This window comes from Carassius carassius, chromosome 48 (genome assembly GCF_963082965.1).
Source record: "Carassius carassius chromosome 48, fCarCar2.1, whole genome shotgun sequence".
NCBI lineage: Eukaryota > Metazoa > Chordata > Actinopteri > Cypriniformes > Cyprinidae > Carassius > Carassius carassius.
The window spans coordinates 8,805,219-8,830,645 of NC_081802.1; the positions used below are offsets into that span (position 1 = coordinate 8,805,219).

The 25,427-nt window shown below is 36.4% G+C and overlaps 2 protein-coding genes and 1 pseudogene across 4 annotated transcripts in view; 1 reads left to right on the top strand and 2 right to left on the bottom strand.

Moving 5' to 3' along the window:
- The window catches only part of pip5k1ca (phosphatidylinositol-4-phosphate 5-kinase, type I, gamma a), a 29,269-nt gene extending 12,962 nt beyond the window's left edge, over positions 1 to 16,307 (bottom strand). For 2 of the 3 annotated variants that reach the window (XM_059543002.1, XM_059543001.1), the window contains exons 1-6: positions 15,868 to 16,303; positions 3,904 to 3,935; positions 3,707 to 3,793; positions 3,280 to 3,410; positions 3,086 to 3,203; positions 2,832 to 2,984 (exon numbers count right to left, since the gene is read on the bottom strand). In XM_059543002.1, coding sequence (XP_059398985.1) covers positions 2,832 to 2,984; positions 3,086 to 3,203; positions 3,280 to 3,410; positions 3,707 to 3,793; positions 3,904 to 3,935; positions 15,868 to 15,967 — 621 coding nt within the window. In that variant the 5' untranslated portion in view covers positions 15,968 to 16,303. Of the gene's footprint in view, positions 1 to 2,831; positions 2,985 to 3,085; positions 3,204 to 3,279; positions 3,411 to 3,706; positions 3,794 to 3,903; positions 3,936 to 15,867 lie in introns of all 3 variants that reach the window. The other variant, XM_059543000.1, reaches the window with a different exon arrangement.
- An 857-nt stretch (positions 16,308 to 17,164) lies between these two features.
- LOC132131077 (phospholipid hydroperoxide glutathione peroxidase-like) lies at positions 17,165 to 21,364 on the bottom strand (annotated as a pseudogene).
- Positions 21,365 to 21,919: 555 nt separating this feature from the next.
- Positions 21,920 to 25,388, top strand: polr2eb (RNA polymerase II, I and III subunit E, b). The gene is made up of 8 exons (XM_059544044.1): positions 21,920 to 22,098; positions 22,265 to 22,439; positions 22,530 to 22,645; positions 22,730 to 22,810; positions 24,337 to 24,395; positions 24,796 to 24,874; positions 24,954 to 25,029; positions 25,312 to 25,388. Exons 1-7 carry the CDS (start codon positions 22,042 to 22,044, stop codon positions 25,017 to 25,019), a joined length of 633 nt encoding a protein of 210 aa, XP_059400027.1. The 5' UTR covers positions 21,920 to 22,041; the 3' UTR covers positions 25,020 to 25,029; positions 25,312 to 25,388.
- Positions 25,389 to 25,427: the final 39 nt, after the last annotated feature.

Below are 25,427 nucleotides of genomic sequence, written 5' to 3' on the forward strand. Positions count from 1 at the left end.
GTAGTTTAAACCTTATTGTAGCTGAAAAGGTCTGCATCAGTGATACACCGATATATCAGACTGATAAACAAATATATATATATATATATATATATTAGTGGTGGGCATAGATTATTTTTTTTAATCTAGATTAATCTCACTGTGATCTTGAAATTAATCTAGATTAATCTAGATTAAAATGGCTCATTCGAATTCTGCCGAAGGCATTCAGAATGTGTGTTATTCAAATAAAATTGACAAACAGTAAGTGTTTGAGAAGGGGTTTCTCAAGCTAGCTGGTGCATTAGAAAAGGGGCTCATCTCCTGTTTCCAAAATGCATCACAAAGTGCTTGAAAAAGCTGTAAACTAATTCCACATTGCACAAGGTGCAAACAACCTTAAGCCTATTTCACACATACTCCGTCTGCAGTGCGTATGCGTTGCATATTTTTTACGCACCCATGTTAATGGATTCCAGTTGCGTTCCAGGAGTGTTGCGTCTGCAGCAGTGCAGCGATCGTTTACGTACAGAGTAGCGGACTGCAAACGCGTCCTGTGTGAAACCACATCGAGTCCGTGCTGCACCACATACGTAACGCACACGGACTGCATACACACTGCAGACGGAGTATGTGTGAAACAGGCGTGAGCAGAGCCGTTGCTGGGGTCAGAGAGGACCCGGTGAAGGTTGTACCAGTGGGCCTTGTTTGAAATTGTTTAATTTGTATGTTTGTTTATTTTTATTTATTTGTGCTATTTACACAAAGTTTGAGTTTTTTGTAGGTGTAGGTGTCAAGTAGGTAAGTTTGTAGGTGTCAAGGTACAGGAACCAAATAATTAAATGTAAAATAGCACTGGATAGTCTTCAATGTAAAAATGAAATATACAATCAAACCTACATTTATTCAGACACCTTCAACATTTCTCACATTATTACAGTTTTGCTATATATATCAAAAATTATATCTGGTGTCTGGATATTTTTTGGTTTGATTGTTAAAACTACAAAGTAATTCAGTCAAGAGCAGTGAGCGATTTTCTTTCATTTTCTTGGATTAACATTAGAGCAACCAGTAGCTAAATTAGGCGCGGTCACTTTAAGAGACGATGAACGCATCCAATATAATACACATCCCATTTGTTTCCTCAACTGTTTACTTTCACTTAAGAAATAACTGACAGTTTTTTCGAGTATAATTTCCAAAGTGGCTGTTTTGACATATTTTGTATGTATTTGTCGGCACAAGAACAAAAATAAGCAAATTCGGTGTTCAAGCGTTTTGAGACGACTCTCTCTGCGTGAGCCCTGAACACCAGAACACCGCAAGTACTGAATTGGGCACTTTCACATCTTTTTGTTTGTTCAAACTGCGATTTGTATTTGTTGGTTCAGGTGCAGGAGGGACTTCGAGGAGAACTTCCCAGAAGAGAGCTCGGTTCAGTGTCGCTGTCCGTGAGACGCGGCTCTCTCTCGTGCGCACCGAACACAGCGCGCGAGTAACCAGCTACTCTGTTCAGCTTTTCCGCGTCTTGTTTTTGGATGCTTTAATGTTTAAATCGACAAGCGGTAAGGCTTAAAAACACGTGAAAAAGATGACGTGACGAAGCGCAGCAGTGGCCCGTCAACTGTCCTGAGCATCTTTTTAGGCCCACCTCTAATATATATATATATATATATATATATATATCTATATCTATATCTATATATATATATATATATATATATATATATATATATATACACACACACACACATATTGTATATTATATTCGACACTGAAAACCAATATCGGTTGGCCATTTCAAAAATATATCTTAATATATTCAAATTGTGTCTGATACCAGTAAACCGATAATTATTTTCATGCTCTGGCCAATAATCAATAATTTCTTAAATACATTACTTAAATAAAACAGTGTTAAAAATGTAAACAAATTTTTTTTTGCATAAAACATTTAATAAATTCTAACATCGGTCAATGACTGTTATGGTACCGATATATTTTTTCTCGAAAAGTAACAAAAAAATCACTTATGCATTTACTGTGAAATTACTGTAGCTCAGAAATATAAATAGTAGAAATCTGTAACAGTAATAGACCAAAAAATACTGGCCATGCAGGATAATCAGCCAATTTTTGGCAATAAATATTTGTTCACCATTGTGTCAGTTCTGAAGTACATTAAATATAGTGTAAAATAAGTGTTTTAGCAATTTTATCTATGCTATATATTGTTTTATATACTTAAACTATCATTTCATGCAGCATTTATTTTCCTGATTTCTAGATAGGTATCAGATGTTGAAAATACACATTCGCTTCAAATATGAAACAATAATAAAATTTTGACCATTAATTATTGTTATTTGTTCTGGCCAACAGTCGACAATTTATTGTCTGAATTAATAAATGATAAAACACTAAATATTAAAATGTTGCCTGATAAATTCTAATATTTGTCAAAAAACGATATGGTCAAATATAAAATGTCTTAAAAAGTAACAAAATAACATAAACTGCATATCTTAAGTGAAATGTTTGTAGCTGAAAAATTTTAAGATTTGAGATTGGTGATACAACAATAAATACTCCCCTGGCAGATAATCGGCTGATATTTGACCATAAATATTAGTCCACCATTGTGTCAGTTGTAAAATGTATTTAATATTGTCTAAAATAAGCATTTCACTTTTATATAGGCTACATATTGTTACTATATTATGCATTATATTATGTATTGCATAATATATATATGCCTCGCTCAATATCCAATATCGGCATTGGGCATTGAAAACCTATAATGGTTGACCACTAATATGAAAGGCATCAGTCAAAGTACAGCAACTCACCATGTAATATCCAGGAAGAAGCTTCTGCAAAAACTCTGCCTCCTTGTGCATGACTGTCTTTATGATGAACTCATCGTCCTTGGTGACATAGAAGACTGAGCCACTGGCTCCCGGATTGGACAACTCGATCAGTGGTTCATTACAGAGCGAATACTAAAGACGAACACAAACATAAACAATGTCAATGAATTCGTTAGTCCTGAATAAATACAAGCATTTATTATAAAATCCAGCCTTTAGCTTATATTTCTCACCAAATAGTCATCTGGCCGTATCCCGAAGAGCTCTCTGAAGTAACGGAAGGCGACAGGAGCGTAAGTTTTGAAACGGAAGTCTGGGAAATGATGGGCTGGTGTCAAGTTGCTCCCTTCACTGGAAGAACAAAGAGAAGATAATTTATTGCATGTGAAATTCCACATCCACCCTCAACCTCAGAAAGATAGCACACCTGGGGAAGAAAATGCTCTCCACCACATAGAAATCCTGCATGAGGACGTCCCGCTCAGGCTTGGAACTCAAGTTGCCAACCGTGTAGCCAATCCCTAGCTGAATGGCCCCCTTGAGTGCTGAAGATGTGGTCTAAAGAGAATATAGAGGATGTGTCACATTGATATGAAGGATGTGAGTCACATAAATATTAACCCTAAACCCAGAGATTTTTCTTCTTCATTTTCTGTTTTGATGTCACCTAGTGTCACATTTCTGCTGAGCTTTTAAGCAATATTACACTTCTGGATGATACAGATAAACCAATAAAAATTTTTTATATTTTTATTATATATCCAGTTATTTTCTATATTTTATTAAGTAACTAAAATAATCCGAATGGAATCAAATCTATAAAAAGCTGCGGAAATTGAACAGGCACAATGCACCTTCTTATATGTGGTTTCTCCAGAAGCATCCACACCTCTGTGTCCAATCTTCTTCCCATGGGCCGGCTGGCCTGACGATGAAGGCATCTGGTATAAAGAGTGAAAATATGAGACACCACCAAACTGCAATCCCTCCATAAACAGGTTCACTTGCAGTCTGACAATAGAGATTCTTTATATGTGGTAAAGGAACCTACCTCTGTTATGAAAGCCTTTTTCGATGTAGAATCTAGGAAAGAAAAAGAACAGTGAATATTCACAACAATATCTGAATAAAAGTATAAGATAATACCATTTGCAAAATGAAAGCACTGACTGTCAGCCCTAAAGATATTAAACCAAATCAGATTTGTATGAAATATGAACAGAGCCTACATATAACCAGACTTCAGGAGCAAATGGATCACATTGAATCAGCAGACTTCATTATTCAGCCTCCACTTATATTCCATTGCCGCCCCTCAAGCATCAGCAGCAGCTGTCAACAGTGAGTGGGACATTTGTTGACAAAGATGGTTTGATAAAAATACACCATGTGAAGATGACGGCTGGATTCCTTGAGCTGTTTCCATGGCATCCCAATCAAGGTCAACAAGCTTTCCCTGAAATTGCATATGCATGTGACATCAACAGACACATGCTGCTCTAAATAGGCCTCTGGCCGTTGGACAGAGCAGCTTATAGCCATACAGTGAGAAAACATCTGCAAATCTAAGATCACGGGCCTGCTGTAAAATCCAGCTAAAGTCTCACCCTCATGTCATTTCTAAACTTCTGTGACTTTTGTTGGTAGAACAGAGAAGAAGACATTCTGAGAAATGTGCCAGTTGCTTGTTTCCTTTATTCCAAAACATGGCTTACGAGCTACCAGTAGCCTGATTGGAGGTAGCTCGCCAAGACGTACTTTTCATCCAATCAGAGTGAGCTAATATAGACAGATATCCCACCCCCTCTAATGTAAATTAATTATGTTTTGACATACTGACAGTGAAGTTATATTAATTATCCTATTTCATATTTTAATTATCATGAAACCAATATTTGATTGATATTAATGTTCAGGGTTAAACAAAGTCAGTAAGAGTCTCAAGCAGGTGCATTGAGTAGGTTTCGTTTTGGGTGAAAACATTAAATAAGACACAGAGCTAAAAAAAATTATAAGGAATAATGTATGATTGAATTAATTTTATGAATGTATAATAGGGAACCGACTGTCTTCAGAAAAGTTTCAATGGCTTTTCATCTTCCCACTATGGAATGTGTAACAAATTAGTGTTTATAAGCGCAGTGCTGCTTTGTTTACAGAGCTTACCGGGGAAACAGCTCTATTTCTGCTTTTACTTAAGTGCCACCTGCTGTCAGACAGTGGATTTACATTTTTATTGAGCCTGCGAGCTGTTTTTGTTGAAACAAATGCAAAAATCTTTTTCGAAAATTTTTGTTGAAAATCTTAACTTGTCGATGGAAAATACCCTCCATTGTTATCTGAAGTATTGAGATTTTTAGAACGCATATTAGCTAATGTAGAACTGTTTATAGAGCAGATAAAATATAATTCATCATTGTGACTCATCCTTTTCAATAAAAAAATATTTAAAGGCTAAAATGTGAGGTTTATAATGTTGTACATGTCAGCATGTTCTAAAAATTTTGTTAGTTTAAAATCTGGTCATGTTTTTAATGCTTTTATTTCAATGTTTATGAAAACAAAAAATGCATAGTGATACTAAATTTATTTGTTGGTTTTCGACATAAAACTTGGTGAAATGATTTCAGTGTATCAGTATTTTTGAAAATTTCCTTCACATTTTAACAATACCGTGTATAACAGTTTAGACTGACACGTTATTTAAGAGATTTAAGTATAACATAATAGGTAGCTTTCAGCCACTTTCATTTTTATAAAGTAGCTCTCAGAGGACAAAAGACTGGAGACCCCTTACCTATCTTGACCAAATTAGCCTGTGATTGTGATGGAATCTTTCTTTTGATTCAGATCTTCTAAGAATCATCTGAAATAATTTCAGAAAATTCAGAAAATCTGAATGATTCAATCACAAACCAAAATAAATCAGTTCTCAGTGACTTGATGATCCAGCCACAACAATCAGTAGCTAAGTGGAGGGGAACATTAAAACATCTGCCCTAACTTAGTTTTTGATTGTGAACAAATCATTTGTTTTGTCAAGAATCAGATCTTCAATGAATCATTTAAAGTGGTTCAAAAAATTAGAATGAATCAGTTCCTGACTTACTGAGTCAACAATCCGTTTGCAATGATTAGCAGCTAACTGGAGGGGATAATCTTAACATCTGTCCAAAACACATTAGTTTGTGATTGTAAACAAATCATTATTTTGAGTCAGTCCTTCAATGAACCAGACTCTGACTTAAAGGGTTAGTTCACCAAAAATGAAAATTATGTCATTAATGACTCACCTTCATGTCGTTCCAAACCCGTAAGACCTCCATTCATCTTCGGAACACAGTTTAAGATATTTTAGATTTAGTCCGAGAGCTTTCTGTCCCTCCATTGCAAATGTATTTACGGTATACTGTCCGTGTCCAGAAAGGTAATAAAAACATCATCAAAGTAGTCCATGTGACATCAGAGGGTCAGTTAGAATTTGTTGAAGCATTGAAAATACATTTTGGTCCAAAAATAACAAAAACTATGACTTTATTCAGCATGGTCTTCTCTTCTGGGTCTGTTATGAGCGCGTTCACAACACTGCAGTGTAGTGATGTCCGGTTCACGAACGAATGATTTGATTTAACCGGTTCTTCGTGAACCAGTTCACCAAATCGAACTGAATCGTTTAAAACGGTTCGCGTCTCCAATACGCATTAATCCACAAATGACTGTTAACTTTTTTAATGCGGCTGACACTCCCTCTGAGTTCAAACAAACCAATATCCGGGAGTAATTAATTTAATCAAACAGTACACTGACTGAACTGCTGTGAAGAGAGAACTGAAGATGAACACCAAGCCGAGCCAGATAACGAACGAACGATTGACTTATTCTCGAGTCAAAAACCGTTTCTGTTGGATGCATCTGATTCGAGACCGAGGAGCTGATGATGTGCATGCGTGATTCAGTGCGAAGCAGAATGACACACAGCGCGTCTGAACCAAACTGGTTCTTTTGGTGATTGATTCTGAACTGATTCTGTGCTAATGTTATGAGCGCAGGTAAACTGAAGGCTTGAATAAAGGCCAATCATCGCCAATGATGTCATTATGTCGAGTGCAAAAGAACCGGTGTACGTTTTTTTTTAACCGGACTGTTCGATTGTTTATTGTTTATTGAATCGGACTGTTCGAAAGAACCGGTTCGCGGAAAAGAACCGAACTTCCCATCACTACTGGTGATCCGAAAACCGATGCAACCGGTTCTTGACTCGAGAACAAGTGAATCTTTCATTTGTTATCTGGCTCGGCTCAGTGTTCATCTTCAGTTCTCTCTTCACAGCAGTTCAGTAAGTGTACTGTTTGAGTAAATGAATTACTCTGGGATATTGGTTTGTTTGAACTCAGAGGGAGTGTCAGCCACGTTAAAAAAGTTAACAGCTTAAGTCATTTGTGGATTAATGCGTATTGGAGACGCGAACCATTGCAAACGATTCAGTTCAATTTGGTGAACTGGTTCAAGAAGATCCGGTTACATTGAGTGATTCATTCGCAAACCGGATATCACTAAACTGCAGTGTTATGAACGCACTCACAACAGACCCGGAAGAGAAGACTATGCTGAATAAAGTCGTAATTTTTGGACCAAAATATATTTTCGATGCTTCAACAAATTCTAACTGACCCTCTGATGTCACATTGACTACTTTGATGATGTTTTTATTACCTTTCTGGACACGGACAGTATACCGTAAATACATTTTCAATGGAGGGACAGAAAGCTCTCGGACTAAATCTAAAATATCTTAAACTTTGTTCCGAAGATGAACGGAGGTCTCATGGGTTTGGAATGACATGAGGTCATGACAATGAGTCATTAATGAAATAATTTTCATTTTTGGGTGAACTAACCCTTTAATGACTCTGATCTAGTCACTACAATTATATATTAATTGCAGGGGAAAATCTTATCATCTACCCTAAGGATATTAGTTTGTTATTTTGAACAAATAATTAGTTAGAGTCAGATCTTTAATAAATCATTTGAAACCACCCTGAATGATCTGTTCACAAATTAGACTCAATCAGTTCTTGTCTAACTGACTCAATAATACAGTTGAAATGATTACCAGGTAGGGGAAGATTATAATAATAATAATGAATAATAATTCCTTACATTTAAATAGCACTTTTCGGTGCGCTCAAAGCACTTTACATTGAAGGGGGGTATCTCTTCATCCACCACCAGTGTGCAGCATCCACCTGGATGATGCAACGGCAGCCATAGTGCATCAGAACATCCACCACACCCCAGCTTACTGGTGAAGAGGAGACTGAGTGATGAAGCCAATCAGCAGATATAGGGATTGTTAGGAGGCCATGATGGTCAGAAGCCAAAGGGCGAATTTGGCTTTTTAATTACCACAGAGAGTCAATTATGAGTGAATACCATTTTTTTTGGGGTGAACTACACCTTTAGGCTAATAAACTGTGTTTTGGAACCCGGTACCTGGTCCCAGCTGGTCAACCATCTGGCCCACAAGCAGACCAGTTAAGATGGCATAACCAGCTGTAGACTGGTTTTCAGCTAGTCAAATTTCCTCTAAAATTTATCAGCAGCACTAATTGCTAGCCTGGACTAGCAAATGTCCAACTATAAATACATCACCAGCTGGATTTTCCACCAACAAGCAAGCATTTTTGGTACATTTGTTGTAGCATGGATAAAAGTTGGAAGCACAAAGTTAGGAAAAAACATAATAATGGCTACAATTTCCCAAACAAACCAATTTTCCATTTTCACCTCTAAAATAGCACATCCACACCAACAAGCCTCATAACCAGGTTAGTTCTTGTTATTACTGGATCCAGCTGTCAATGTGGGATCCTGAAGCTGTTTAGGCAACACTGTGGTTCTCCATAAAATAGCTTTTTCCTAGAACTTGTTCACCAATGATAGGTCTGGCTTCAGTTCAAGCTAGAGCACAAACATGCTGCAGGATTTATGTGATGGTCCTCAATGCAGAGCACAAGATCCAGGGGGTGAGGTTGGATCCAGATCCAATTCCTCTCACCTAACATATACCTAAACCTACCCGTCTCCACCCCCTGAAACCTAAACCCACCCATCTCTACTAATCAAATCAAGCATCTGGTAAATTGTGTAAAACAGAGTTGATGATAATATCATTCATAGCTACAGTATTAGCTTAAATTAACCTAAATTCTCTTAGTTACTTAAGGCTAAACTTAACATAATATTTTTATTCTATTATGAGATGATGTTCAACTTGCGTCAAGCCATATTGAACTTGACAACTTCTACAACACAGGTTACAGCTTCAGGGAATCCCATACATTGGTTTATTTGTGGTGGCCCACCACAATATCAACACTGACCGCCACAAATAGATTTTTTCCAAAAGGCTTTGACTTCGTTGAATAAACATAGCTCTGCACATTTAAAAATCAAAACACAGCATGGGTGTTTTTATATGAATCTATCATTTTGAAGGGAACCAACTGTCTTCAGAAAAGCCTGATAAAAAGCACAGAGCTGCATTGATTGCAGCCATTACTGGGGAAACTGCTATTTCTGCCAATCTTAAAGCACCCCCTGCTGGCAGAGAATGCATTTGCACTTAAATCTGTTGTTTTAAATTTACATTAAACACACATATATATTTCCCCCAGGGAAAGTGCTGCCACATATAGAGTGTAAGTCTGTGGGTAACACTTATTATAACATCTCCACTACTAATGAATTGACAAAACACCTCCTGAAATTACTTTGGGTAGGTGTGATCACATCCAGCTCAAAATGGACTTGAAATTAAGAACTTGATGACATTTGACACCTCAAGCTATCATTCATTATATGGGACTAAATTTACCAGAGACTTAATATAATTATGTTATTTGAGTAAAGGATATCATTAGGTATGACTGCAAAAATCTAAAAACTGGAAGTAAAACCACGACAACATATGAAAGACAGCTCAAAATCTGGTAAAACAGAACTGTAAAAAGCAAACCAAAGGAAATAAGAGACTGTAAATCCACCAGTGAGGCACACAAACCATTTTCATTGCTCACATCTGATCTGCAAGATGAAAACAAAAACTACAAAGTTCCTCTTGCGAATTTCATTCAAGTAACGAGCCATTCAACAGATTTATTCATAGTTCATAAGTTCATAGCTCTAATAGAAAACAATCCGTTTCTGTGGGAGTTAAGAGATCTGAGCAAATCTAATTTAAACGACGACAATTATTACAGTTATTGCTCATAACTTCTGGGAAACCCAATTTTCACCTGGGGACAATCAAGCTGATTTGCACATGCTATGAAATGGTGTAGGCTTTAAAAAGGCTGTGCAATCAGCTATATGCAAATTCTTAGCATTTATAATAATAATAATAATTCATTACATTTATATAGCGCTTTTCTAGGCACTCAAAGCGCTTTACATAGTCTGGGGGTATCTCCTCATCCACCACCAGTGTGCAGCATCCACCTGGATGATGTGACGGCAGCCATATTGCGCCAGAACGCCCACCACACACCAGCTTACTGGTGGAGAGGAGACAGAGCGATGAAGCCAATCAGCAGATATGGGGATTGTTAAGAGGCCATGATGGTCAGAGTCCAATGGGCGAATTCAGCCAGGATGCCGAGGTCACACCTCTACGCTTTTCGAAAGACATCCTGGGATTTTTAATGACCACAGAGTGTCAGGACCTCGGTTTAACGTCTCATCTGAAGGACGTTGCTCGTTCACAGTATAGTGTCCCCATCACTACACTGAGGCGCTAGGACCCACACAGACCACAGGGTGAGCACCCCCCGCTGGCCTCACTAGCACCTCTTCCAGCAGCAACCTAGTTTTCCCAGGAGGTCTCCCATCCAGGTACTGACCAGTCTCAGCCCTGCTTCGCTTCAGTGGGAAACCGGTCTTGGGCTCCAGGGTGATATGGCAGGGTGATATGGCATAATATGGGCTTTACCATTTTCATCTGGCAGACGATAATATGGATGACAGAATCCAACAGACCTAATCTGAAGGATGGATATAGTCCATATTTAGGGATCAGAATTTCTAGGTGTGTTTGCACTCAAAGTTCAGTTCTCTTGGTACTTGTGGTCTGGACCAAAAATTTAAAATATACATTTAGTCCCGATTCGCTTAGCGTTCACACTGTCAATATTAACAGGGGGACTAAAGATACAAAACAAAAGGTATAAGGATTTGGTCACAACCTTATTGGACAGCTTTTATGATGTATATTTTGCAAACATGCCAGACATCCAAAACTTCTGAGTGCTGGGCTAAATGCGCTTATTGTATGTGTGTAATATGGTGGTGTTTTAAACAGCTCAAGGGATTGCTTTGTTGCAAGAGAAGTCAATTCTGGCAACTGTACTGAACAGTAATGAGCAACATAGCTTTTAAGAAAACCAAGTGAGCATTTTTCCCTTTTTAAGTTCACAGTTTTTGGCCCGTTTCGAACCACACCAGAGTTTGTTTAGTCTCAGCCTCAGACGTTATGCCCATGAACCAATGGCTGAATGTCTGATGCATAAGGCACACAAAATTGGTAATACTTCAGGAGTTTTCTAAGTCGTCATCTGATTGGTTGAATTCTACAGAATTTCCAGGAAAGACGAGTGAGTCGTGTTCTTTAACATCCCACCTGTAAACAAAGATGCCAAACCCCCTCATGGAAGAAGAAAGCTGTTGTGTTTACAACTGTGACAATACATGCTTATCAGGATCAACTAAATGCTGGATTTTCAAAAGTATGTGTAATATGTAAAGTTCATGGCATAAAATACGTCCAAGAGTTTTACACACCAGTCTGTTATTGTGGGTACAGTGCCATGCCCCTAAACATAACACAGCATAAAACAAAATTTGTTTGGTTGCTTTACCTGTCAATCATGTGGCCTCTTGGGCGGTCCTTGGCCATTCAAAGCGGCTTTGATTTCCAGACCTTCTGCCGTCAGTCTGAAGGTCTGGAAATGTGAGACTAGAGTTTGTTTGGAAGCAGTTGGAATAAGTTCACACTTATTCAGATGAACCCCACTAACAGAGCAATCACAAATGAGTTTGTTTTTAATCTAACCAAACCTGCCAAGTGTGAACATAAGAGAGATTTGGGCCAGAAAGAAACCATCAAGCAACCATACGGAAAAGCATAGAAACCATGCAACAATGTGCTAAAAACACATTGTGTTCATAAACAATGTTTGGATAGGATGTCTTGAACACAAATGCGTCACAGGAGGACTCTGCTGATGGGACTGAATGTCTCCCAGAACCCTGGTATTGTCTGCAGGATGGCCGATAAAAAGCTCTGTCCTCTTCAGGGCATAAGTGAGGGGGGCAAGGAATACAGAGAGACACCATTATGCAATTCTTGCTTGTTTTCCATTTACCACCAGAGCTTGAAAACTCCCAGCAGTCCGAGCTGTTAGAATAACAGAGTTGAGGAAATAGGAGTGTAGCCCTGCCCTGTTTTGCAAAGAGATATCAGCAAACACAACACTATATGGCTTTGAGTATCGCCTAGGGTTTGATTATATATGCATCTCATGGGATGTTATTTGTATAAACAGAGAAAGCCAAGTATGGATTTCACAGATGCTTTAATAGTGTACATTTGACAATCATATAGTGGGTGCTTTAGAGTGTCCATTTAGCGGTAACAGCCTCAAAATTGATTTATTATTAATTTACAATAAAGATTTTTCCTTTCTCGGCCATTATCGGTTCAGTGATGTTCTTAATGAGCCATGTGAGATGGCCACTGAACAGAACAGTAACAGAAATTTATCAGTCAGATGGGGAGAAATGACAGCAATAACTGTATTACCATGTGAAAAAAAGTATTATTATTACTCATATTTAAAGCTTCGAACAAATCTCTTACTGTAAGTTTAAAACTATAATGTATCTACCTTTTTATTTTTAATGTTAGAACTTTAACTTGAATGTGCAAGGCTTCTGATGTCAGTCGCTTCCAGTTCATTTACAGTAGCTGTAAAAATCTGTCTATAATGGTATTTGTATTTTTATTTATTATTATAATCATGAACAGTGATTGGTAGCACAAATTGTTTACTGCACTATGAATCATTTGTTCACAAATTAGACTGAATCAGTTTTTAACGCACTCAATGATCCGGTCGCAACGATTGGCATCAAAACTGTAATTTGTTATCATATTTTAATTTATTATCAGAATCATACACACCTTGGTAGTGCAAATAATGTTACTGTTTACTTTGTTACTATTCTAGTTATTTGCTAATCTGAAGTCACGCACATTCACAAGAAATAGTGTACTGAATAAATTTGACTCGACTTTTCTAAATATTCAAACATAAAATTTTCGCAACAATAAAACAATATGAAGTAAACAAATGAATCACAAATTTTATATTGAAGAAAGAACCCAACCAAGCCATCTATGTATTTATGCGAATTTTGAGATACTGCAAATTATAAAACTGGAAGGAAACTCTGATGCCAATTAATACGCAACAAAATTTCAAAACAAGCTAATCTTGTTTGAGTAAAACTTTGGGGTTAGAAGACATGAACATAAACTACGTCAGAAATAAATTTTCTTGCATGCGACTGAATGAAAAAGTGATTTATTAATAAATTGCTCTACGACGTTACAGTTTTTTTTTACATAAATAAAATTTGCAGCTTGCGAAAATATTTGTAGCCCTAGTTACCACCCAAAACATCCTTAGCAACTACACAGTAATATCCTAGCAATGTGACAGTGAGTTTTGCACGAGGATGTATAATATATAACTATTTCTTTCCGAAATGTATCAGTCAGTTCTGAATTTTCAACTGTGCGTTAATTGCCCAGTTTTGACATTTAGATTACCTTTGCCATCATCTAACGCTCACTCACACAGTGAATCTTTAAAAACACTAATAAATGTAAAAATTATTTTGACATTTGCGTCATGTGCAGACATAAACACCGCTAAAGAACTCTTCGAAACCTGTGACTCCCCAAAATTGAATCTAATTTTATGAACAGAAAAAACAAGGGTGGATGAGTGCATCCAAATGTTACTCCAGGTGTGAAAATGACTCACAGACCTCCATGAGACACATGTCATGTGATTGCGTGCTCAACAGTCAGCATGTTTTCCCACACAGATCTACACGAAAGACGCCGGGGAGCAAACCAATAAAAACAGGAGGACACCGAGGCAGGAGACGCCAGTGCCAGGGGAATTCAGGGAGTGAACCGTCTCTGTTTGGATGCAGTTTTGGTGATTAAAAATTAGACAATGAGACTGGTGCATAAGACAGTATGTGACATTTACTACGAGCCAATTGTGTTGACATTTACATCTTTGAAAAACAGAAACCACAATGCCGTTCGCAAAGCTTCCACGCATACGCAAAAGAACAAATCTAGTCAACAATGAGCTGGAGAAAGGTCAGTCTCAAGCACATACTGAACACAGGCACTTTATGTAGTGGATCACATTTTGTGCACAATATGATTCATAGAGTGGGTTTACAAATATGATATGACAATGATTCTGTATAATTACCCAAGAAAACTAACTTTTTTTTGTCAGGGTCATGGGTCATGGTTAGATGCACAAGTTTGCATCTTTTTATAAATAATTGCAACCAAAGTTAAAAGGCATTTGCAGATTCCTTCTCAGATCTGCAACTGGTAGTTTGTTGTATGTTATAATGCAATATTCTTTCTAAAGACGTAAGAATAAATATATATGTATTATAATGTGCTATAACGGAGGTTGCAATTATTCATGAGATTATATAATGCATTATAAGGTGCATAATTAATGCATTAAAAATACTTTTATAATGCTTTATATGTAATGTAATATGTTTTACCCAACAAGTTTATGATGTAAATTAACAAGAAATATTTAAGATTCTGCACCACCACCAACAAACAAATGTTACATCTGAACTCATCAATTTTTCTTAATTCTTATATATTATTTGTTATTATAAAATTGAATAAAATTATGTTTTATCATTATTAACAATTATAAATAGTTAACATTAATAAAACATGTTTATTTATTATTAAATTATTATATCAAATTAAGGCCAGGTTGTGGAGAGATACTTTTCATTATATTATATTATATTATATTATATTAAATATATGTTCAATTATTATAATGAATAAAATAACAAAATACAAAATAGAGGTAAAATAAAGAACTGCAAAATAGCAACTAACCGAGGTATTACGGTCACTGTATTACCACGGCCCTATTTTTCTAAAAGTCATATTAATTAAGACATTATGAGCAGTGAATGTATGGTGTTTGAATATTAGCCTACAAATATTCAAAACGAAGAGAACTTGCACCATACATGTATAATGTTAAAGTCCTACTTGACTGGTCTAAGAAATCCTTCAGAAATCAAAACATTATTGTAATATTAAATTAAATTAAAATTAAATTTATGCATTTAGCAGAAGCTTTTATCCAAAGCGACTTACAGTGCATTCAGGCATTTTTTACCTATATAATGACATAATATGTCATCTAACATCATTCTTTATGCATTCAATTTTGTAAATGCTAAACATTTGATGGCATTTATCCTAAACAAACGCTATACATCGTTCAGCCCATTTCTCACCCCCCCCCCATCCCCCCCATCCCCCCCATCCCATCTGTCATCTGCCCAGTGTCCCTGCTATACTGAAGGCTAGCGAGCTGAATCTGGTTTTAACCTGGTTGTCATACCATCCACCTGACAACATGGCCATAAAACTGCATATCATAAATGCACACTGTCCCTGGAGTGAACCCTAATAATCAGATGCTTGTATGACAAATCACATGCATCAGTGTCCCTTATCCGTTCATAAATGCTAGTTTTGCTAGCTCTATCCATGTGAATCCCAACCACCTAGGAATCAAGCAGATGAGATTGCATGAACCGATGTCTTTCCTAACCCGTGTTTGAGATCAAACCCCAAGCTGATAGTTACCAGAGTCCATGCCATCCTCCGTGGCCGCGTCCTCGGAAGCTGATTCCCCGGATAACGGACTCCCATCCCTGGCCTCAGACAGGCTGGCCGCCGCTTCCATTCAGTATCCCGGGATGAATCCTCAAACCGAGAGACACCGCTTTTATTCAAAACAGACACCGCTTTTCTTCTCAGTCTGTATGGGTGTGATTAGCTGCCAAAAACAAGGTGAAAGACTGACGACTACCCCTTTGGGTCGTGGTCCTCCTTCTCTCCTCTCTCTGAGCTGTCATATGCACAGGATAGTGATGTTCGATTCGCGGATGAATCGTTCGCTTGAAGAGATTGAATTGAACCGATTCACTTGGAGAGTCACGAATCATTTTGAACCGGTTTTGCGGTTTGTTTGTCAGAAGAATTAGGAATTTCACTAAGGTTTGTGCATTTTCTCTTTGAATTAATACAACAACTTGGTACTTAGGAATTAGTTAAGCAGGAAATTAAGATATATTCTGAAAGCGTTTGACAATATCTTCAGGATTTATTTATATGTATTTATTGGAGTTTTAGCGTAACTGCAACAGATGTGTTATTTAGGCGAAAACTATATTTTTGCATTGAACAAACAACAGCTTTGTCACAGTATCGAATTTAATTAAAATAGTGTTGAACAGCAAGCTTTTGCTTTCATTAGGAAAACGACTTTCAAAACAATTGACCGTTTGAACTGATTCATTGAACCGAAACGAGTGAATCGATTCGTCAAGCTGAAACGTACCTCCAAACGGGAGCTGCTGAGTGAATGAGGCTTCTGCTGCTGCTCTCTGTTGGTGAATCTTCATTAATGCACATAGGAAAAAAAGGCTTAACGCTTATATTATACACGATGTAATTAAAAAATATGTTAAATAATATAATATAATATAATATAATATAATATAATATAATATAATATAATATAATATAATATAATATAATATAATATAATAATAAAAAATATTATTATGAGAGTTCTTAATATTATTATATCAAAAGCTGACTTTATAATTTACCAGGCAACCATTATATAAAATATAAAAATTATTATAGTTTAGATTATTATTATATAGTTAAAATTATTATAGTATAGATTATTATAGTTAAAGCCATAAAAAAAGAATTAAACGTTGAAACAAAAATAAACTTTAACTAAAATCCAATTTAAATAAAACTGAAATATTAAATAAATTATTTTAGCGAATTGCAGAAGCAATTTTATTTGCTAAAAAAATAAGTCTAAAACCCTTGCTCATTGATATCAACAAAACACCAATACATGTTGAAATGAATCTCTTTGCATTTATTAAGAAATGTTACGCTATGATAACATGTTTAGTTCTAAATAAATGTGCATAATTTTATTTCAAAGCATAGGGGCAGTTGAAGGAGCGGGGGTCTCTCTCCAGAGTGATGCTGGGCACTGATGATGCTCTTAGGAGGGACTGCACGCCAAATGCATCAGGTCTGTTCTTTCCTCAAGAGGGGTTTTTGAAACAAACCATCATAAGTCCATGAGACGAGGAGAATGAAGAGGGGCGGCTGGGCAGCGAGCGGTAATGCACAGTCAGCTAATGATGTTCCCTAGAGATATCTGGACAGATCTTTCTCCACCACCTAAAAGATAAATATAAAGAAATATATAAATTTTGTGTGCCAATATCACTGTGATATTTAGATACTGTAGGTAATCTTAAACATGCTTTAGTTTATGACCCGAACCAGACTGAAATACAATCAAACATTAATAGAAGTTGAACAACGTACGCTTGGATTCTGCAGCGGGGAGTATCTCATCACAACCTGGCCTTCACGGTCAATGAGGAACTGAAAAGAAAACACAAAAATTGATAGCAAATTGAACAAATTAAATCATTTTAATAATAAGTAAATAAGTGTATTTTACTTAACATACAAGGTTTCATTCATAACATGCTTTTAATTAGCATAATTCAAAGTGAAAATGCACAAACCTTGGTGAAATTCCATTTGATGCCACTATAATGGAATAAAAACAACAGTCAATAGATACGTTAACATCATTTCTAGGTCAGCTCTATTAACGGGATAGTTCACCCAAAAATGAAAATTTGCTTAAAATGCAAATCACACTCAAGCCATCCAGAATGTAAAACAGATTTGTAGAAATGTAGCATTACATCACTTGGCCACCACCACCACAGTGGATCCTCTGCAGTGAATGGGTGCCGTCAGAATGAGAGTCCAAACAGCTGATAAAAACATCACAATGATCCACAAGTTATCCACACCACTCCAGTCAATCATTTAATATCTAGTGATACTAAAAATTATGTGTTTTGTAAAAAGAAATCCTTCTTTAAGACGTTTCAGCTTCAGTTTCAGCTTCAGTCACTTCTGGCCAAAATTCCAGTCCATAATCAATATTAACGTTTCCTCCAGTGAAATAGTCCATCCGCTGTTTTATTATCAGATATTTCTTTAGAACTGTTTTTGCTCGTAAACAGTGCTTGGTCTGTGCATATTTCTCTCCTGATTAACAAAAAAAAGACTTTATAATGGAGAAAGCAATATTATGGAAAAAGGACTTCGAACACACAGCTTTTTGCTTCACAAGACCATTATTTACAAGTCCATTAATATTTAATGGACTGTAGTTGTGTGGATTACTTGTGGATTATTGTGATGTCTATCATTCTGACGGCACTCACTGCAAAGTATCCTTTGGTGAGTAAGTGATGTCCTGTTAAATTTCTCAAAATCTTTTCTGATGAAAAACAGACTCATCTACATCTCGGATGGCCTGAAGGTGAATACATTTTCAGCATTTTTTATTTTATTTTATTTTTGAGGACACTATTCCTTTAAAGGGCTAGTTCACTCATGACTCTCTTTCTTCTGTTGAACATAAAAGATTATTCTGTAGAAGGCTGGAAACCAAACAGTATCTGTTCCCATTAACTTTCATTAAATGGACAACAGAACGATGGGAATTAATGGGAACTGAAACGGTTTAGTTACTAACATTCTTCAGAATATCTTATTTTAAGTTTCACAGAAGAATGAGTAACAGAGGTTTAATTTTTGGGTGGATTATCCTTTGGATTGATTTAGCGGATATCAAATAAGCAATGATTTCCTCAGAATTTACAAGTCAACCAAGTTAAACTATTTGGCAACCAACTCACTTTCCAAAGAATCCTCTCCCATTTGGTTGTTCCTTCAGCCACTTCCACAGAGGGTGTGCGGAGTCGCCATTCACATCAATCTTACTGAACATATCAAACTCTGCGTTGTAAGACTTGGCAAATTCCTTGATTTGGGAATTTGTTCCTGGTTCCTGAACAAAAAAATTTATTATTAGATCACAGTATTTCTTCGTTTTAAGAGCATTAAAAATGTATTTGCTCCCTGTACCTGATGTCCAAACTGGTTGGATGGGAAGGCCAGGATGTGTAAACCTCTCTCAGAATACTTGGCGTGCATTTCTGCAAACTGAGAGTAGTTTACCGGGGTTTTGCCTCACTTTGAGGCAACATTAGTGATGATGACAACTTTGCCCCTGAAATATACATTAAATTAGATTTTGTTAGAGTTAAAAATTTATTGACATGAAAGCAACAATGCATCATAATCATACAGACAGAGGATTCTGTAACACACGGCCAGACCATTGCAAAAAACATGTGCCTCGTTGTGAGATACTGAGTCATAGTTAGGAGATTATGTCAGCATTATGACTCACTAATAATTATAATTGTAAGTCAAAATTCTGAGATAAAGCCATAATTATGACTGATGATTTCCATCACTCACCTGTATTTTTCCAGGGAAACGTCATTGCTGTCTATATCCGTGGCAGTGAATTCATAAATGGATTTGGCCAAATGCCAGTCTTCTAGCTGTGCAGACTAAAAACAAAAACATGAGAATACATATACAAATGTAAAGAAACGAAACACCTTCAAACTAATATTAAAATCTCTATAGTGAAATTCCAACCGCAACTGAAAAACTGCTGAGCTATTAACACATATTAAATGAATGAGCTTTTAAGAGCATTTCTTACCATTGACTGCAACACTATGGAGAAAATGAAAGCGGACCCAAAGAAACGCACGACTGCCTTTCAGCACTAACTACTGAAATGGCAGGCAGCGTATTAGATCAGATCCTCTTAAAGTGCTGAACTCTCCAGAACACTGAAAACCAATCATATATATAGGGCTCCAAATAAATATTAACCTGACAAAGAGGCTTTCCTCCTCATAGGTTGATTTTTATATGACCGTAACTCCTATTAAGGTCAAAGGTCACTGGGTGACGATCTTACACAACTCAGAAAACTGAGATCTTGATGTGCGTGTTGAAACTTCATCCACATACTAGAAAAGTCATGATATGTACATTATATACAGTTAATTATACCGCTTCTAAAGTATACTAGAATAGCAAACACATGACATTTCACATGGATACTGACTAGCCACTGACTGCACTAACAGCAAAGATATCATGAAATGAAAGACTAATAATAAATATATAATAGGGTAATAATAAATTAAACAATGTTTGACTGATTGGGACAAAGTAGTCATGAATATATTAACATCACCAAAAAAATACTATGACATTCTACACCATAATTCTGAGGAAAAGACTTTCAAATATGAGATAATAAGTCATATTTATGAGATAAAACCATTATTATGACATAAAAATATTCAAACTATGACATACTGAGGTATAACTAAGGAAGGAAAAGGTCAAAATGATGAGATAAAGTCATGATCATGGCATAGAAGTTTGAATTTTTTTCTTTTTAAGTCTCGTGACATCTTGTGACTTGGGTAATAATTGTGACTATTGTACCATAATTTGACTTTTTACATCATAATTTCAACTTTGTGCCATTAATATGACTTAGTATGTCATAATTTCGACTTTATGGTCATAATTAACTGTCTTAGTATGTTTAATGGCATTTGTTTATGCTATTATGTAATGTTCTGGACATGATGTTCTTTTAAGTAACATGAAATGTAATAGTATTTATTTTATATCTCAAAATACCCTTCTAGTGTATGCAAAAAATAGATACATTTGTTATTACATTAGATTATTATTGTTGTTGTGCATTATTTATACAACGGAAAAAAGTGAACTTATACTGTTGGGGACAAAGACCTAAATACACTGAAACTAGACCTCTCATCTTGCACAATAGGACTTGATAAAACATTTTCAAAACCCCTGTAATTATGCAGCACAAAACGTCATAATTGCCAGATTGAGAAATATGATTCAGATATGCAAGTTTAGGTTAGAGAATTAGGCCTATTCAACTTTAAGATACCATTGCACCAATGATCCCACTGCTTGATAAAGCCCCGAACAGCAACAGACGATGGATAAAAGCCATTTTTTTATCTTTTCGCTCTCCAAATTCCAGTAGTGATGTTAAACTCTTCAATGAATCGTTCTTTTGAGTCGAATCTTCTATATGAATCAGTTAACAGAACGGACCATTGAGTAAACACCTGACTGAACCGTTTTTTGCTAACATTATGATTCGTAATGACACATTACATAAATACATTAATAAAATGTAATCAATCAATCAAGCCCCATAATAACAGCAATATGTGTCTTCATGCTTTATTTGAAGGTTTTAGAGCATAGTAATATGCTGTAAATATTCAAAGAAATCACTGAATCGTTCTATGAATCGATTCTTTGAAACGAAATGTTCGAAAGAACCCATTTGCTCAAATCACACGTACTTCCCACATGACGTTGCATATAATCGGACCCTTTTCTAGAATGTTACACAACCTCTTCCCATTCCTTGTTTGTTTACAAAGCTAAATCAACACCAAAATAATATATAAGATTATTTGTAACTTACAAACCACCTATTTTAAAATTGCACGTATTTTAACTTGTATAAACATAACACATTGTATTGCTTGAAAGCGAATAGTAAAAGCTTATACATTTACAAAAAAAAAAAAAAACTTATTGTGTATTGTTTTGTACATACGAAATCAAAGTGCGCGTTGTGGCGTAACGTCTGACGTCATAGACACGCGTCGGCAGAAACGGGACACAAACGCAAACGTGGAGTAAAAAGATCGAACAAGCGTGATATTTTTGTGTTAATCCTGTTTTTGGCGCGATATGGATGATGAGGAAGAGACTTACAGACTATGGAAAATTAGAAAAACTATCATGCAGGTAAATGAAGGCCGTATAACTTTAAAGTGTTATCCGTGTTGCGTAGACATATTATTGTGATGCTTATTCGGATCCTCTTGAGTTTCACGATCTGCGATCTCCCAAAATACAGCACGCATCCAACTAACAGAAATATTTGACGTCCTTGCCTAACTTTGTATTTCAGCTTTGCCACGATCGTGGTTATTTGGTGACGCAGGATGAGCTGGACCAGACTCTGGATGAGTTCAGAAGCCAGTTTGGAGACAAACCCAGCGAAGGTCGACCACGACGAACCGATCTCACGGTCCTGGTGGCCCACAACGACGATCCCACCGACCAGATGTTCGTGTTCTTCCCTGGTGTGTGAACTCACCCAGAAACATCCTGTTGAGCAACGATTGATTTAGTTTGAACTGTTGTATCAAATCTAACCATTATTTTGCTTTCAGAGGAACCAAAAGTTGGCATCAAAACCATAAAGATGTATTGCCAGCGTATGCAAGAAGAAAACATCACCCGGGCCATCATTGTAGTCCAGATGGGCATGACGCCCTCCGCCAAACAGGTGATGCAGGCACAAAAACCTACATTTAGATCTCAATTAACTATTAAAGCATTTACATAATGTGTGTGGTCTCTCATATTTCAGTCTCTGGTAGACATGGCTCCAAAGTACATACTTGAGCAATTTCTACAGCAGGAACTTCTAATCAACATTACCGAACACGAGGTGAGGAGGCTGCATTTAAAACAGACCGTTTTTAACGATTTTCACATTCAGATGTAACACACATGCATCACCGAGATGTCTATTTGAAGTCTGCATTTACATCAGCGAGACCTAAATTTTATTTTGCTCATTTGCAATAAATCTATAGGACATTTCTTTCCTATCAGATGTACTAGATGTTCAGAAAATGTCTTTATGATTTAAAATGTATGTTAAAACGTCTATCAGATGTTTGTATACAACAGATACTTTCCAGATGAAGCGATTTTTAACAGACATCTTGCAGACGTATGTGTGCTATCTGGGTATATTAAATGAAAAGTGAAAGTGAAGTGACATTCAGCCAAGTATGGTGACCCATACTCTGAATTAGTGCTCTGCATTTAACCCATCCAAAGTGCACACACACCCGGAGCAGTGGCAGCCTTTTATGAGACTCAATCCCACAACCTTTTGGTTACGAGTCCAACTCTCTAACCATTAAGCCATGACTTTCCCCAATATTAGCATTCATTTCACAGTAATTGTCAATAAGCTCCATGCAGATGTGTCACCTGTAGCTTTGTAAACTGAGGTTGATTTTGAATGATTGGCTGTCAGTGTTTTCATCATTCCTCTCCGAGGGGCCCGGTGCAGCCGCACCAATTGAACCCCCCCCTAAAGATGGCCTTGTATGTAAGAACATATGGTAGTCCACATTACAACTATAATTAGGAACAATATCGTTCATATTACTCTAAAAACAATGTTTTCAACTGTTGAATGATAAAAACATTGACAGCCAATCAGAATCCACCTGGGGTGTATTCCAGAAAGCAAGAGTAGTTTAACGGTCGTTCACATATACCCTGAACTCACGGTTGATAACACAAACCTTGCTTGAGGTATATTGGTTTCAGAAACACGTCCAGGAGTAAGTCCAGTCAACTCAGAGTATGTTCATGATTAACACAAGACATTCTCTACAAAAGCGATGATTCACCATGAAAACCGATGCTAAGGAAAAGTGCACCATACTGCTGCTTTCAGTCAATGGTCTTTTACATACATCCTGCATATTGCCACCTAACTGATGGTTGTGCAGTCATTATTATTAATATTTTTTTAATTCTCTCTCTCTCTCTCTATATATATATATATATATATAGTATATTTGATAATTATATTTCAATCATATATAATATTGTTCAGAGAATAATTTGCTGTGGTTCTGAAAGTTGCCTTGGTTTCTGGAACCAAAAGCGGTGTTTATCTGCTTACCCTTAAACAGACCGAGGTACCACACATAACCTGCTTTCTGGAAAACCCCCTGAGCGTTTCAAAAGAACGACGGAATACCTGAAGTGTGCTCTTATAATAACATTATGGTGTGGATGTTATAGATGTCTTTATAGTTATTGTTCTCAGTGTGAACAGGCTTTTAAGACGTTTTTACCTCACCTTTTGGCCATTTACAGAATGCTAGTATTATTGCACATTAATGTTTTGACGTTATTTACAGAGTTATGTGTTTCCGTTTCTTTCAGCTTGTTCCAGAGCACATAGTCATGACTAAAGAGGAAGTGATAGAGTTGCTGGCGCGGTAGTATCCTTTGAGTTTCGGTTGAAATTTATAGTGGTGCTATTTTAGTATCAATACCTTTATAGTTTTTATTCATATTGAGGTTATTTGACATCATTGACAAGTTAAATGAAAATGAGTAAATAAGAAATGTTGCCTGGGCAACTATAGATTTTTAATATTTATTTCAGTTGAAGGGATAGTTCACACTGAAATGAAAATGGTCATCATTTACTGACCCTCAAGTCGTTCCAAACCTGTGGGAGTTTCTTTTTTCACTTGAACACAAAAGATGATATTGGGAACCAAACAGTTGATGGTAGCCATTCAATTCCATATTATGCAACATCTTTTTTTATTATGGTTTTAGTTAGCTATAATAACCCTGGTTTACTGAAGTATCTCTTAACCAGCTCCTCTCCAGTAAACTAAAGGAAAGCCAGCTTCCCAGGATTCAAGCTGGGGATCCTGTTGCCCGTTACTTCGGCTTGAAGAGAGGCCAGGTACGAACTCGAATGTGTACTTTGTTCTTACTTTGACATCTCTGAAAATCTTCAGTTGATAGTGTGGCGTGTTTTGCAGGTGGTTAAGATCATCAGACCGAGTGAAACTGCTGGACGGTACATCACATACAGACTGGTCCAGTGATGCTTACGAAGTCAGTGTTTCTGTTCTACTTCACTCGAGTGTTTGAGTGTGCCTGCAAACTGCATATTGAGCAAATATGAAAAATCATTTTGATATTCAGTTTATTCCCTGTCACCTCAGAATTTGTAAATCAGTTTAGATGATCTAAATTCAAGATGCAAATCTGTGATGCAGTGTTACTATACCGTCTTTAGTATTTGTTTTAAATGAGTTTCTCATCTGTTAATGGATGTTTAATATTTTTAGTTTTAATAAATAACACCGGATTAATTTTTCCATTTTTGTTTGACAGGTTTGAAATGTTCTCCAACTGCTGAAAGTGGTTTTTAAAAGTTTTTCCTTTTTTAACTAATAAATATGATTCTGTTAGTCTGTCTCGTGTCACTTCATTTGACATCTTGATATATT

Excerpts from the sequence above, each read along its gene's own strand:
- polr2eb (XM_059544044.1), top strand. The coding sequence starts at position 22,042 with ATGGATGATGAGGAAGAGACTTACAGACTATGGAAAATTAGAAAAACT. Across the intron at positions 24,396-24,795 it reads ATAGAGTTGCTGGCGCGGTA|TAAACTAAAGGAAAGCCAGC; the intron begins GTATCCTTTGAG and ends GCTCCTCTCCAG. Across the intron at positions 24,875-24,953 it reads TCGGCTTGAAGAGAGGCCAG|GTGGTTAAGATCATCAGACC; the intron begins GTACGAACTCGA and ends CGTGTTTTGCAG.